Raw genomic sequence first — 16,292 nt, 5'->3', positions numbered from 1 at the left:
TTAGGTACCACGACTAGTCACCAATTGAACTACATTTTCAAAAATTTGTGTAAAATTCCAGCATTTTGAATAGGTATGTAAAATGATTTTTTATAGGGCAATATTTTTAAAGTTATTCAAAATGTTTATAAACTACAAAATTTAAAAAATTTGGCATTGGGATTTTTGACTATAATAGATAGTTTTTTATCTTTTTTTAGTACATTTTGATAGTATCACTTTTCTACTTTCATTTGGCATATGCAGTAGGGTGGTTCGAAAAAAACTGTTTTTCTTATTTCAGATCGCTATAGTGCGCAAAAGTTGCCATTGGTATAGACTTGAAAAAAGAACTAATTATTATTATTTTATTAATTTGTCTTCCGGTCGCGCAATGCCATCGAAATTAGCAAAAATTGTGAAAATCCTTAATTTTACAAAAACTATTTTGAACAGACCAGATGGTTTTAATTGCGTTCCTATACCATGAATTAACTACTAAAAGTATGTAAAAGCAATATAAATGCACTTATTATACATTTGTTTCATATCTTCCGGTCGCGCAACGTAATACAAAATGAGTAAAATTAGTAATTTTTGCAAAATTTCAAAGTTTGACTGTTTAGTACAATTTAATCATACGACTTTTAGATATGCTATAGTTTAATTCAATTACAATAATATATTTAAAATCCAAACATCTAAGATACATTTTGATATTCAAGTGGAATTAGGTCGCGCAGCTTCGTCAAAAACAGCAGACTACCGAGAGGCGAGGCGAAAGTAAGGAATGCCAGCGAAGCTCGCGCAGCCACAAATAGAGACATGTGGGAAGACCTCTACAATGGAGTATTTGTCTTCTCCATTACAACGAACTGCCATTCCGCCACCTTTTCCAACACTTAGATGGAAATACCACAGGCACTATAGGATATCCGGACCAGTGATGTGAGTTGTAAAATTACATAACTTACGTTACATAAATTACACGTAACTTACGGTAATATTACATGATACCCGTAACTTAATGTAATTTATGTAATTTTTGGAATTTACGTAATTTATGAAATTTAACGTAACTTATGATAAATTTACATAAATTACCGTAATTTATGTAATTACTGGTAAAATTACATATATTATGGCAACTTATGCGCGCGCAATTGTCGTAAGTGCGGTGCGCCGGTGCCGGCGCGCGCGAACCAGTGGGTGCTATTACGCTCGTCGCTCGTTAGTCGTTCCTTAGTCTGAGTCAGGCAGGTTATGTTTACATTTCTGTTATTGTATGTGTAATGTGTATGTATAAGTTAGTTTTCGACTGTTCTTTCTCTATTCATTCACGCAGCGTTGGTTACTTTACATTTATTTATAAGGAAGCACAGAAACTATAAGGTAAGAAATATATTATTTCTACAAACAGCAAAACACGTGCCGGTGATGTCCATAGCAACCTTAGATTGGGAAACACAGGGGCGGGCCTATCGCATATCGACTGTACGTTAAATCTAACGCGCGTCATTTTATATGTGGCTACAGTACTTAATTCTGAATTCGGTTTACCAAGTTTTATTCGATTTTTTAGATTAGTTTACTGTACAATAACTATAAGAATGATAGGAGCAACGGGGTACTTGTGCATGTAGCATGTGTAATTGAATTACACTGACATAACTTACTAAATAAAAAATTTTGATAACGTTGAGGGCAAAATAATGTAGTTGTCCGATCCAGTATTCTGCTTATTCGAATTTCATTAAATTGTTACACAGATTCAATTTTAATCTTTCTTCTATTTAAGGATGCCTAACAATTTTTTATGCCCTCGTGCCCATCAAATACTTTGAAAAATAATGTTTTTTCCCTTCTTAATGTTTAAGTCTACCTGAATATTTTTTTTAGGTCATAAAACATGGTGAAACGTAAGACAGATATCTGGCTTTATTTTGAAGTGTTACCTGCGGGTTCTTCTAATCAAAAGACCATAAATGTGAGGTGTAAATTTTGCAAGAGTGTACATGCAAAAAATGCTACAAGAATGAAATCTCATCTTCAACAATGCACTTATGTGCCGCATATGATAAAACTTAAATTCAATATTTTAACTCCAAAGTCAAAGGGGAATCACTCTAAATTTCCATTTGAAACATCCATGAAAAAGATCACATCGGCAAAATTGGATAACGATAACACTGATGCTGCTTGTACATCATCAACGGTTTCCACAGCATCAACATCTGCTTCTGATAACATTCATGTGGAAACACCTGTTTGCACAAAAATCAACAGAATACAATCATTTTGTGATCGAATGACACACGAACAAAATAACGAATTGAATATTTTGCTTGCTAGAGCTATTTACACCAGTTCAGCACCACATTCAATTACCGAGAATGAAGATTGGAAATTGTTTTTTAAAAAAATTAGACCTTCATACACCTTACCATCGAGATATATGTTATCAAATCGTCTCCTGACCGAAGAGTACGAGCGAGTTGAAGTTCAAGTTAATGATAAAATTAAGCAAGCTGACAATTTATCATTGCAATGCGATGGTTGGTCCAACTTGCGAAATGAAAGTGTAATTAATTTCATTGTTACAACACCCGAACCGTTATTTGTCAAATCAGTACTAACAAAAGCAGAGAAGCATACCGCAGAATATATAACAAAATTAATGGTTGAAGTTCTGGAGGAGTATGGACCTAAAAAATTTTTCGCTATTGTGACTGATAACGCAAAGAATATGAGGAAGGCTGTGAGACAATGTGAAGAGATGTATCCCCATCTTGTATCATACGGCTGTTTAGCGCACACATTACATTTATTGTGCAGCGATATTTTGAAATTATCTTCAATAGAGACACATTTGTCACATATTATACATATCGTTAAAACTATTAACCAGTGTCAAGTACTGAGAGCTCAATTCACAGAAATAAGAAATGAGATGAAGTGTGGAGTGTCTCTTAGCCTACCTGTAAAAACAAGATGGGGTTCACATGTAAAATGTCTTCAAGATCTGACTAAATGCAAGTCCGTCCTACAACGTCTAGCAATATCTCCAGATAAAACAATTCAAGATAGAATACGCAGCGCAAAAGCAAATTTACTTGATGAAGGATTCTGGATAAATTCTAGCGCTCTTGTTGAATTGCTTAAGCCAATTACTGAAGCAATAACACGTCTTGAAGGAGATTCTTCGTCAATTCATTTGGTTTGTGAAACTTTCGCGAAAATCGGTAGTAACATATCTACTCATTTAGAATGCGTGAAACTAACGGATTGCGAAAAAACAGAAGCGATGGATAAATTTATATCAAGGAAGGAATACGCCCTTCAACCGATCCATTTTGCCGCAGACTTACTAAACCCTCGGTCTGTTGGTGCAAATTTATCATCAGCCGAAAGGATTGAAGCGATGAAATACATTACTACTATGTCAACCACGACCACGATAGAGATTGGTGATGAAGGAGTGTCAAAGATTACTGAGGATTTAGGAAACTATTTAGCTAAAACAGACTTTTTTGGCGAAACATTTTTATGGAACATACTCGATAATGTCTCTTTGGTTACATGGTGGAAAGGATTTTGTGGACATTCATGCCTCTCCAAAGTTGCAGTCAGGATATTGACAATGCCGTGCAATTCTGCGGCAACAGAGAGAAGCTTTAGCTCCCAGAGCAGCATTCATACGAAGAGAAGAAATCGCCTAACAACTCAAAGGGCAGCAAATTTAAATTATATACAATATAATTCAAAATTGCTGAAACGTTCACGACAACATCACATACAAAGTCAATATCCTATAGAAGAGACTGTACAGAACAACGTTTCGATAGAAGGTAGAAACTTACAGAAGGAGATAGAAGTAATTGAAAACCATATTTCCGAAGAGGAAGAATTAGACGAGGTAATTTTAAATTTAGGCATTTTTTAGATATGTGATATGTGCATGTGATATATGCAGTTTGCTTCTTTTCCGATTTTCCAATGCATTCCACCGTTTTCGAATAAAAAATTATAAATCTTATGTTTTCAGACAATATCATCATGGCATTCAAATACAACAGGAAATGGAAATTCCGACGATGATTTTAATTTTGCTGACTTTGCAATGACCGATGATGAAATTGATCAAAGAATGGAAACTAGGGAACAGAGACCAGCACGCATTTTGAGACAAAGCAAAGTGAACATTTTAGAAAACGTCTTAATGAAATCGGTAAATTAGTGTAAACACATACATATTTATTGTTTATATTCCAAAATTATCAATTTCAGGGTAAAGGCACAGAACAACCCCAAAAAAAAACGGAAGTCGAGAAGGATACTTCAGATGCCGAAAACAAGGTAGTTAGATCTGTATATATTATATTATAAACCCATTATTTTTACTCTCTATGTTTACACTTTCCTATTTAATTTCAGGATGCAGTTCTGGATTTGCCGGAGATAAAAAAAATTACACAAGGCTCATTGGAAGAGCAAACAATTGAAACTTCGACGTTTTATAACAAGAAGGTCTCCAGTTGTCTGCGAAAAAGGAAGTTGTGATTTATAAAAGCCGCTTAAAACAAAACTAAAGAACCTATGTTTTCATTTCTTTATTATTTGTATGTATTTCTTATCCACTTTTCTTTATTTCATAAGTATGTAGTTACTTTGTGTTTATTATATTCAATATGAATGCAAACAATTGATTTTTTAATACAATGAACATAAATTACATAAGTTACATAAATTACATCTGGTTTGTAATTTTTGGGTAATTTTACACGTGTAACTTACAATTTCTGAAATTACACGTAATTTCACATCGCTAATCCGGACCGATTGGAAAAGCCCTACCTGATTGTGAAAGAGTACCAGTTGTTGTTGATTTTAATCGTTGGCATCGCTGAGCGGTGCAATAATGTGGTTCTAATATAGTCGTCTCTGGAACTGTGTCCACACACTTTACTTGAAGCTACGGTCACTAGCTTAACGCATCTTTCAACTGCCTGTGTATGGCATGGCAAAATATCTATACTCATAATACGCTTGAAGTCATTGCTCACATACTGTTTTATCTCTTCATTAGTCAATGTTCTTAGCAGTAAAGGGGAGTCAGTGTACTGGTGTTCCATTTGATAATTTCTTAATACTATTTAGCTTCAAAGTTTAAGTTTGGTGGTTTAAAGATTCTGATAGAGTCACTTTCAGATATTGCTTGCTTTTCCTTCATGATACGCCTAAAGCCCAGCTCTAGGATATGGTTTCTGTCATCAGTTACCATAGCCAAAAGTAAATTTTCGGGATGGGCAAAGTAAGTATTCCGTTGTAAAATGGGATCAACAACTTGAAGAGGCTCTTCTGGTAAGTACCCTGAATATTCAATGATTTTGTAATCATGTCTAGGCCCATCTGTGAATTTGTGGTTTATTTTTGTGACAAACCACATAGGCATATTATAACATTTGAGAATGAATGTGGCAATCTCTCTCAGATTTTCAGAAGGGTTGGACACACTGATGTAAAAACGCAAAACTCGGTTTGCAGTAGTAAGCCATCTTGAATGTGACGTTGGAATAGGATCACGTACCCACTACAAATTCTTCGAAACAATGAGTCTTTCACAATCGGGTAGGGCCTTTCCAATCGGTCCGGAATATCCTATTGGGCCTGTTGTAATTTATAAAATATAAATATAATATAAATAACTTTGAAATTTTGCAAAAACTACTAATTTTACTCATTTTGTATTATGTTGCGCGACCGGAAGATATGAAACAAATGTATAATAAGTGCATTTGTATTGATTTTACATACTTTTAGTAGTTAATTCATGGTATAGGAACGCAATTAAAACCATCTCTCCTGTTAAAAAAATATATGAAAAATTAAAGTTTTTCACAATTTTTGCTAACTTCGATGGCATTGCGCGAACGGAAGACAAATTAATAAAAAAATAATAATTAGTGCTTTTTCAAAGTCTATACCAATGGCAACTTTTGCGCACTATAGCGATCTGAAATAAAAGAAAACTTTTTTTTCGAACCACCCTAATATGCAGATTTGCTCTATCTTCATTATTTTCTGTCTTATGCTATTGCAAAATAAAGGTCTCTGCGATAAACAAATAGAATAAATTTTAAACTAATTAATCGAACGATCTAAAATTTTGAAGGTTTGTTAAATACCCCAATACCCAACTTTAGGTGAAACACTACAGTTCTAAGGTAGTTTTAGTAAAACTTATTAACAAATAACGATTTTCACTTATTTTGCAGTTGGCGTAGCACCAAATTAACTTTTTAACTTTCAAAAATCGGCATTTCGAAGGTTTTTCAATGTTCTAAAAAATTTAATTTTGTAATTTTATGTTAATTATTTAGCTTCTGAATGAGGTGCAAAAAATCGAAAACATCTCAATTTTTGCACTAAAATGTTAATAATTAAATAATGGACATGAACTCCAGGGAAGAAACAGGTAGGTTTTCTTCCTATAGGTCTACAATAACTAAAAAAGTAGTCAGCTACCTGGATCTTTGAGTGTCCCGAACATGGTCTATTTCTAGCTTATTTCCCTGGAGTATTTATCCAAGGTGACAAATTCGTTCGATAGCTAGAACACTAGAACTAATTGTGTTCAAGTTTTTGATTTCTGAAAATTATTTAAAAATTATCGCTATGACAGGTTATTGATTTTGTACTTCTTTTTGTTATACAGGGCGTTCAATTTGTTATAATTTGGATTGGAATTTGGTTATAACTTTTTAAATGTTCTGTATAACACAAACCAACTATATTTTTTAACAAGGGAATGCAGTAGATTAAAATTAAAAATTAAATACAGGGTGCTTTAAAAACGTGTATTTGATGCGGTATGTGTTATGGAGGACCCTGTATATTTTAAAATAGTATCTATTGTAAATAGAATTTTGTAAAAAGTAGTGGGATCTCCTATTTTGTAAATTGTATTATTTTGATATCTCCTATTAAGTTTATGACGGACCTACACAAAAATTTTTCAGAACAGAATACCTACAGATACAAAAATTAAATACAAAACAATAGAACAGGTTTGTATAATATAACTAAATTGGTATATTCAAAAGCTGTATTTGACAACAGTTTGTATTAAATCTGGATAATAAAACATGCTTTTTATTTTTTATAGTACTTACATTTGACACAAATTTGGCATACACATAGCTAACAAGTCAACGAAAAAAAGTGATATTGTGCAGATGTGTGCTTCTGCATGGGGTTAATTTTACCCCTTCTCGGGTGTAAAAAAATATACGTCCAAAATATGTTCGGCATTCGATAAACTGACTAATTCTAAGTAACTTTTTTTTCATAGAGTTTTTTCACCAAGTCAATACTTTTCAAGTAATTTTCGAGTGAATATGTTCACTTTTCAACAAACTAACCACGTTTTTAGACGGTTTTTCGCAAATAACTGAAAAAGTAAATATTTTGTGAAAAAAAAAAAATTCTTAGCAAAAATATAGCCTATAAAAAAGTGACAAAAATGGTTCATGTATTAGATATTTAGACCTCGTAGAAGCAGAGTTATCGCTAATGAAAAATAGGTTTATAATCGTCAAATCCCAAATCAAATATTTTAATGTGGAATAACCAAAAAATTAAGCACTTTTTGGGGAAAAATCATTACCACTTTTTTAATAGACTGTTTAAAAAAGGTTTATTTTGTTTTTTAAAAAATTTCTAGTATCAAAAGTAAATAAGTTACGCTCAAAATAAAGCTGGTCCGTTTTTTGTTGGTAAAAAAAATCGGAAAAATCACCCTTAATTAGCATCTCAAATGAACTTATTCTTTACCGTTTCACAAGTTTCTTTACTGGTGTATGTATTGTTTATGTGATCTGTTAGTTTCATCGTTTCAAAGTTCTTATCTTTGAAAGGGTTGTAGTTGAAAAGGCTTGAACGAGTCACTAATCACGAGTGTATGCAAATTTAGAAACACAAAATCTTAAACAAACTTTGTCTTACAGAAAAACAAAAAAATACAAGATATTCAAAAAAGCAAAGCCGACTTTTTTTATTGTTTGACGTTTTTGGTACCTCTAATAATTTTTAAGTTATTCTGAAAAAAGAACATTTTTTCAAAATTAAAAATTTTAAAAATTTTACTTTAAAACCAATTTTTTTCAAAAATAATTACGTTAAATCGATGAAACTTACAGATCATATAAACACAACATAAATAAAATAACTTGTGAAGCGGTAACGATTAATTTCATTTAAGTTGCTAATAAGGGGATGATTTTCCCAATTTTTTTTGCCCAAACAAATGGTACCAAATGTGTTTTGAGAGTAACCTGCTTACATTTGATGATATACTAAATTTACATTCAAGATGCAGTAGAAATAAACAAACCAGGACACGTTAAATGTTACTAGGAGCACTCCCGAATCATAATTTACAATGTATTAACTTTGGAAATCATGATTTGGGATTTACGATGTATATACATTGTAAATTATGATTCAGGAGTTGCTCCTAGTAGCTCCTAGTTACATGTCCTGGTTTGTTTATTTCTACTGCATCTTGATTGTAAATTTAGTATAGAATTCCTTTTTATAAAAACAGAAATAAATTTTTTAAACTCTTTAAACCAGTTGTATTGAGTTTTCTCCAAAAAGTGCTTCATTTTTTGGTTATTTCACGTTAAAATATTCTATTTGGAATTTGGCGAATATGAACCTATATTTCTTTGGCTATAACTCTGCTTCTACTATCCTTACAGACTGTATACATACACAATTTTTTTCACTTGGTCAGATGCAATATTTTTGCTAAGAATATTTTTTTCGATAAAATACTTTTTGAATTATTTTCGAAAAATTGTCTAAAAACGTGTTTGCTTTGTTGAAAAGTGAACATATTCATTCGCAAATAACTCGAAAAGTATTAACTTAGTGAAAAAACTATAGAGAATAAAAGTTGCTTTTGCTTAGAATTAGCCAGTTTATCGAATTGCGGACTTATTTTGAATTTATCGTTTTCAACCCCGAGAAGGGGCCAAATTCAGCCCCAGGGCAAAAGCACACATCGGCACAATATAATTTTTTTTCTTTGACATGTTAGCTAGGCGTATGCCATATTTCATATCAATCCAAATGGTCTTTAAAAGTTACAGCAAAAACCGTCAAAGGGCGTACTATTTGTAAATTAAGCGTTATCTAAAAATATTGATAACTTAAATTAATCTGGAATGAAATTTGTTTTCTTGTGGCATGTTTAGTTAAATAATTTGTTTATATGAGATTAACTTGCTTGACTTACTTGGCTTCAATCTTGTAGTCCAAGCCATTCTTTTAATTGATAATACTTTGATTGAGATGTTTGTATCCACAGGGTAATATCAAATTCCCATTGCTCTTTAAATGTATCATATGTTTATCTATTGTGTGTTGTATATGTATGTATTATGTACCTATAATTGTCGATGATGTATTTTTGACACTTTTATTTACCCGATAATGTTGGTATCTCCTTGTTGCTGACTTCTTTTTTTAGTATTGGCAACCAGAGCTTTCTAGATTCGGCTGATCAGTAGGCTACTCATAAAAATGCATTTTAGGACGAAAAATCATACAAACAAGGGTTTTCACAAAAAGTGATTACCCCGCATCATTTAAAAAAGGAAATTTCACGAGATTGAAGAAAGGGGGCAACAAAATACCAAAAGTAATCAAGGCATGCACACAAAAAGTGATTTAAAGATGACAATACGATATATACAGGGCTTACCAAAAAAATCAAAAGGATAGGAAAGAATTACATCACATTCACATTGAAAACAACTTATATTATTCGGTGCAGACCCAAATCTATCAATACATAAGAGATATCAAAGAACTGCATCTATAAAATACCCTGTGAATTCAATAATTTTTACGTGGAGGAAACAGCAAGACCCACTGAGTATCAGGATAAACTAGCATAGAGCATACATCAAAAACAGAGGCTTCGACAAGACACAGATATACAAATATGTTTGGTACAATGAGCACAGAGTACTTATGACGGAAAGATGCATCAATAATCATAAGAGAAACAGACATAACAGAAAAATATATATCAAACCCCTCAGCAGAACATAGGAAACTCTGGAAATTCTAAAAGAAGAAGTTAGCAACAAGAACATACCAAGATTTGCAGATTAATAGAAAGTCAGGGATACATCATCTACATCTACATAATACAGAAAGATGCAATACACAAACACATGAAACAATCAGAATTTTTGATATCATCCTCAGGTTGCAAAAATTACCTTCAGAATTATCAACTAAAGGATGGCTATATGCCTACAAGATCAAGATTGAATAAGTCACTCGTTAATTTGGAAAACATGACCGTCCAATAATTTTAGTCATAACATCTATCTAATTTAAAATGACCATTTTTGACAAGATTGCCGGAGTGGAAATCCAAACGTCAAACAACGATTATAAAATGTTATTTTTCATTACAGTTAATTGTGATTTGGTCACTTATAAATATAATATTTAATGTGGAAATAGTTATTTTCCTAACTAGTGCGGAAAGTGATACTTTCTCGCACGAGACTGCCGTTGACCCGAACGACACTTTCAGCATGAGTTAGGAACAATATTTTTTCTAGGGCCGTACGTTTGAAAAAAGCCACAAAAATAGTTATATTAATTTTTATTTAGAAGTGAAAATACACAAATTAATTCTTTGACATGGTTGTCAAAACCAAACTTTCAATATAATGGGTTACTACCACGACGATATTGGTTTCCATGACGACGATTCAAAACCATTGTAATTGTCTACTGATCTGACTTTTATATATTATGTCAAAATAATTTTATTTTATCGAATTATCAGTAGTAATTGCACAAGAGCTCTAAAGTTCTATATTAATTTTAGAAATCAAGTGCAATTTGTTATGAATAAAACTGTTCAAAACCAAAATTTTATTGTAATTTATTTATGTAAGTACAAATTAATACTGTTAAACACACAGTTGATATAAAATATTTTACGGTTGAAAGTCATCACTTTTATAACTTTTAAGACATTAATTGTCATTAATGTCACTGAATGTGTTTTTTCATAGCAACGAAGGGCATCTGACGTAATATACTTAACGACGGGATATTATCAAACATTATCACCTTAATTTGCATTTCTGTAGCTTTCTATTGGTCAGAATCTCGTATGAATGAAATAATCGCGCTAATATCATTAAAACATAAACACAATAAGATAAATTTGAAACAAATTAGTAAATAATATCTAAATATTAGCTTATTGCATGTATTATAATATATATAATAGGTATTTTACTTTCCCGCGTGCCGTGCGGGAAAATTTACTTTCACGCACGCCGTGCGGGAAAGTGCAACTTTCGGAAACGAAATGCGTGCGTGAAAGTGGCTCATTTAGCCCGGCCGTAGAAAAAATTTTTGTCCTACGCGGTAAAAATACTATCAAAATTGAGCCACAGATAAAGATGTATTACATGTATAGTGTGATTGGACTAGTAGTGCATGAAATCGAATCATCTCTAAGAGAAGGAAAAATTTAAATATATGAGAGCGTTCAATTATTTTACCTGTATTCTGGTGCTGGACATCCTTGAGCTATACATATTAATGCGGCTCCTTCGTCTTGCGCTACAGTGACTGCTCCTGAATTTTCCACAATCACCGGAGATACAATGCCTCGATGTTCTGTAACAAGGACAAAGTCGTAAATGACTAAAGAGGTTTCCAGGAGTATTCTGAGCACAAAGAAATACCGCATATTTTTCATTTTTTATAAGTTAATCTGAGAGAAATAACTTATAAGGCCAACATTATTTTCTTTCTCTTGTATTTAGTGCTGAAGAAAATTATGCGGTACCTTCAATTTCACTACTTCTGCTTCATTAAAAATACCTTAGTTCATTAAAAAAACCAAAAATATTAATGTCTTCCATATAAAAAGACAACTAATAGGTCAGTAAATCAACGTAAAATACGGCTATATCATGTAATTTTCCCTGTCACCACCGAGTTGCATGAAAAGTTGGATTTAGTTTTCTCTTACCCTCCACTTCACTTTTGGATTCCCCGTACCAAATAAAAGATTATTCATAGCAAGCTGAAAATATGTTCATAGTTTAACGGTGTCGAGTCGGACACACTTTGATGTATGGGAACACTGAAACACGGGAATCTTTAATTGTGGAACATGATAAATGTGTCATCCTGACAAGTTTATGATTGTAAAAAACAGCAGGCAGTTTTTAAGTTTATTCAGTAGCTCAAGCAATATACAATAGGCATTATATAACATATGAAAAAATATTTGTCCGACAAAAATGTTGGGCATTTTAACCAGTCCGACACTTATAGAACATGTCAAATGACAGGAATTATGTTGGTGATAAATAGAAGTCTGATTTTTGCATGAGATTTAAGTCAATTGGAAGGTTTGTCCGACAAAATTCTGTCCGACGTTCGAAACTGTATATCTCAAAGGTTTAAAACGTCGGACTACGAAAACTTCCCATGAATTTTATTAGACAGAACTTCCAGTTGATTTTTTTAGCCTTTCATTAAACTCTCAGGCAAAAATCAGACTAATATTTATCACCAACATAATTCCTGTCATTTGACATGTTCTACGTGTCGGACTGGTCAAAATGCCTAACATTTTTGTTGAACAAACATTTGATCATAAATTATATAATGTTGGCTATTGTTGGAACAAAATTAGAAACAGCCTGCTATTTTTCACAATCATAAACTTGTCCAGATGATACGCTTATCATGTTCCACAATTAAAGATTCTCGTGTTCCAGTGTTCCCATACATCAAAGTTTATCCGACTCGACACCGTTAAGCTACGAGTAAATTTTCAGCGTGCTATTAATAATTTTTTATTTGATACGCGAGATCCAGGACTATTGGGGGTGAAATTGAAAGCAAAATAATTAAAAACTGAATTTGATGTAAAACAGGTCACAAAAGAGCCTCAACCTGCAAAACTTATCAAAGGTACTCTTTTGTGGCGCGTTTTACTTCAAATTGGAAACTTCAACTTCAACTATGGAAAAATCTTTCAAAATATAACTATAATATTATTTTTTCTGCAGCTGTCCCGACAATTAAACTTTCGGTAGGTATGATTTATTAAATCGAAAGTACCATTTTACCCAACTCTTACCGAAAGTTGCTACTTTAGGACTAATTTTTTCACTTTCGGGACGCTTTTTTTACTTTCGGGACGATTTTGGGTAGCTAGGTAACGGCTTTGACAATAACATCAACTTTGTATTTTATTATGACAACGCTTGTCATTTAAGATGCGTGTGTGTTTTCGCTAAGTTTTTTGTTTTTCAATTTCAAGAAATGAAATTCTGCAGTGAATACAAATACTACACCGGGTATCCCAAAGAATACACCGGGCACTGTCTACGAAGGAGCTCAGCCACTTTACTCGCTGATAGTGGTGGTACTATAACCAACTTGAAAAGACACGGAGGATGGAAATCAACTAATGTAGCAGAGGGATACGTAGAAAATTTTTAAGAAATAAAATTCACATAGCTTCACAGATTGAAAATGGCCGCAACCAAATTAATATCTCAAAAAATAGTAAAATACTGACACGTCTAACACTAATCTCAATACTGCCACTTCTGCTAATATTCCTAACAATATCAATGTAAATAATTGTTATAATTGTGTTATTAATATTCATAAGTAGATTTTTCTAATGTTGAATTCACGACAGTAACTTTAAAGTGTTTATTAAAACTTCATAAATAAAGTTTATCCGTATATTCTTTTTAACATACCAGACGGCTGCAGAAAAAATATTGTACGTAACATGATCCAAAAGTGATTTTACGAGACTCGCAGGATTCCAGGACTCGCCTACGGCTCGCCCAGGAAACTTCCTACTCGTCTCGTAAAATATCACTTTCGAAACTTGTTACGTAAATTACTATTCCATCAAAATAAAAATCCATTTTTGGGCCATGTAATATTCGTATTATATCAGCTCTTTTGTAGCTGTAATATTGTGTGCCCCACTCAATTTTACAGTGGTTAGCGGTTTTTTATTTTCGTATCAGGAATTTTCCAAAGTTTTTTTATAAACTAAATGTATGAACTTGAATGTAATGTTTCTCGATTACACGTTAAACGTTATAAATGGTCGCATTATTGCCTAAATGTTGTTCTGAAGCTATTTTCTTGTGGCATTTTTACAATTTTAACTATTTATAATGGGAAATAAGCCACAATATTATTAAAAAGTGATTTTTATTAACGTTTCGACGCCCAAATCGGGTGCCGTTGTCAAAATACAAAATACTACTAACATAAATAAAAATGTTGTTGCTTAGTAAAAAAAATTCTTCTAATAATTTATTTAATTTGACTCAAAAATATTGGCAATATCATTTTAAAGTCTTCTACTTTAAAATGTAACATATGTATCTGAATTGCCGATATAAATGAGTCAAATTAAATAAATTATTAGAAGAATTTTTTTTACTAAGCAACAACATTTTTATTTATGTTAGTAGTATTTTGTATTTTGACAACGGCACCCGATTTGGGCGTCGAAACGTTAATAAAAATCACTTTTTAATAATATTGTGGCTTATTTCCCATTATAAATAGTTAAAATTGCCTAAATGCTCTATAGGCTATTGATTATGTACTGTAGAAAGGAACTACAACGTTAACGGGGTTTTATTATTTCATATGGTCAATGGATCTCTATATATGAAAAAACCGCGGAGTGCTACCATTTGCAGGGGTGCGTTTTTGAGAAATGGGTGAATTAGTCCCTGGGCACAGGTTACATTAGGGTGAGTTCTATGCACTTTTGGTACAAACACGTCTACATAAAAATTATTCCTGGTTAAATTTCCTATCTAAATATCACTTTTTTAAGTCAAAGATACTTTTTTTTACAAAAATATATTCAAAAGAAAAAGCACAAAGAAACCCAAAAGAAAGAAATTTTGTTCTTTGTCTCGTAACTTCTGTCTACGGGGATATAGGTATAGATATTGTTTCACAGAAAAAAAACTTACATCTTTTTTCTTAAAAATGCTGCTTCGTAGAGGTCATTGCGATGTACAGTTTTCGAAATATGATTTTTCAAAGTTTGCCACTCACAGCAATTTTGGGCAATTTTCCTTGTTATATCGCACATATTGTTCTGTAACTTTTTTCTACGTAACTTTAGGTATATGCAATGGTACATATAATAGGAAAAAAAATGAATTACCTTTAAAATGGTCTACTGCATAACGTTGTGCGACTTTTTTAAAGAGTGTCAGTGCATCCTAACGTGTTGGCCAGCCGCCTAAACGTGCCCGATGTCAACGAAGTGCGTAGGCTTGGACGCCTGCTGCCTGCCGACCTGTCTACAAGACTCAGATAAGTTTTAGCTTTTAAGGACATATAGACACCAATAAGTACTGTCACTGACAAAAAACAATAAATTTAAATTTAGTTAGTTCTTTAAAGGAGATCACTCACTGGAGTGATACTCTACATGTCAATCTCACATTTGTCAAAGCAAACGCTTATTGCCTCTCCGGCAGATTGCAGAATCCATTAGGGGTTATATAAAAAAAACTTTTTTAGGAGGTTATGGTTTTTCAAGATTTTATACCTTTAACGATTTTTCATATTTCTTACGATTATTTTTTAATTTCTCATTATAACTTTTTTCTTCTACATTTAAGTATATATTATATAATAAAAAAGAAAGCTTATTTTGTTTACTTTAAAACGGTGTATTATAAAAAATTCTAGGAATATTTTTGAATAAAATGAGCTTTATAAGATATGCTTTTTCAAAATGTAGTAAGTACTTGAAACGATTTTTGATTTGAGGATTATTTTTTTAATTTCTTATTATAACTTTTTTATGTGATTGTGTGTTATGATTGAATTTTATTTTTTATAGGTAATACTTTGGATCCACTTGACTGGGGCTGGCAAACTTCAAAATATAGATTAGGTAATTCCAATATTTACTGTCAAACCTCCTGCACCAGAAGCTTTGCTTGAAAAAATAGCATGTATTAATAATTGTAACTAAGGTAACTGAGGTGTCAGAGGAAGATATTGAAGCTAATGCTAACGAAGAGATGGACTATGATTTTGAACAAAAAAGATGAAAAAAAGGTAAAAAAATATCAAAGAATCACTCGGTTTCCATTATTTAAATCTAGATGATCTTTATTGAGCAATATATACGAGTAGTACGAGGGTCGTACATATTCATGTACAAGAAAAAAAAGTTA

The 16,292-nt window shown here is 32.2% G+C and overlaps 1 protein-coding gene across 3 annotated transcripts in view; it reads right to left on the bottom strand.

Moving 5' to 3' along the window:
• Positions 1-16,292, bottom strand: part of LOC114329496 (cell adhesion molecule Dscam2) — a 1,422,998-nt gene that overhangs the window by 570,119 nt on the left and 836,587 nt on the right. For all 3 annotated transcript variants that reach the window (XM_050654329.1, XM_050654330.1, XM_050654331.1), the window contains exon 5: positions 11,586-11,703. In XM_050654329.1, the coding sequence (XP_050510286.1) occupies positions 11,586-11,703 (118 nt within the window). The remainder of the gene's footprint in view (positions 1-11,585; positions 11,704-16,292) is intronic.

Source organism: Diabrotica virgifera, chromosome 6 (genome assembly GCF_917563875.1).
Source record: "Diabrotica virgifera virgifera chromosome 6, PGI_DIABVI_V3a".
NCBI classification, from domain to species: Eukaryota; Metazoa; Arthropoda; class Insecta; order Coleoptera; family Chrysomelidae; genus Diabrotica; species Diabrotica virgifera.
Note: the sequence above shows the minus strand (reverse complement) of the source record. Positions and strands in the feature narration are given on the sequence as shown.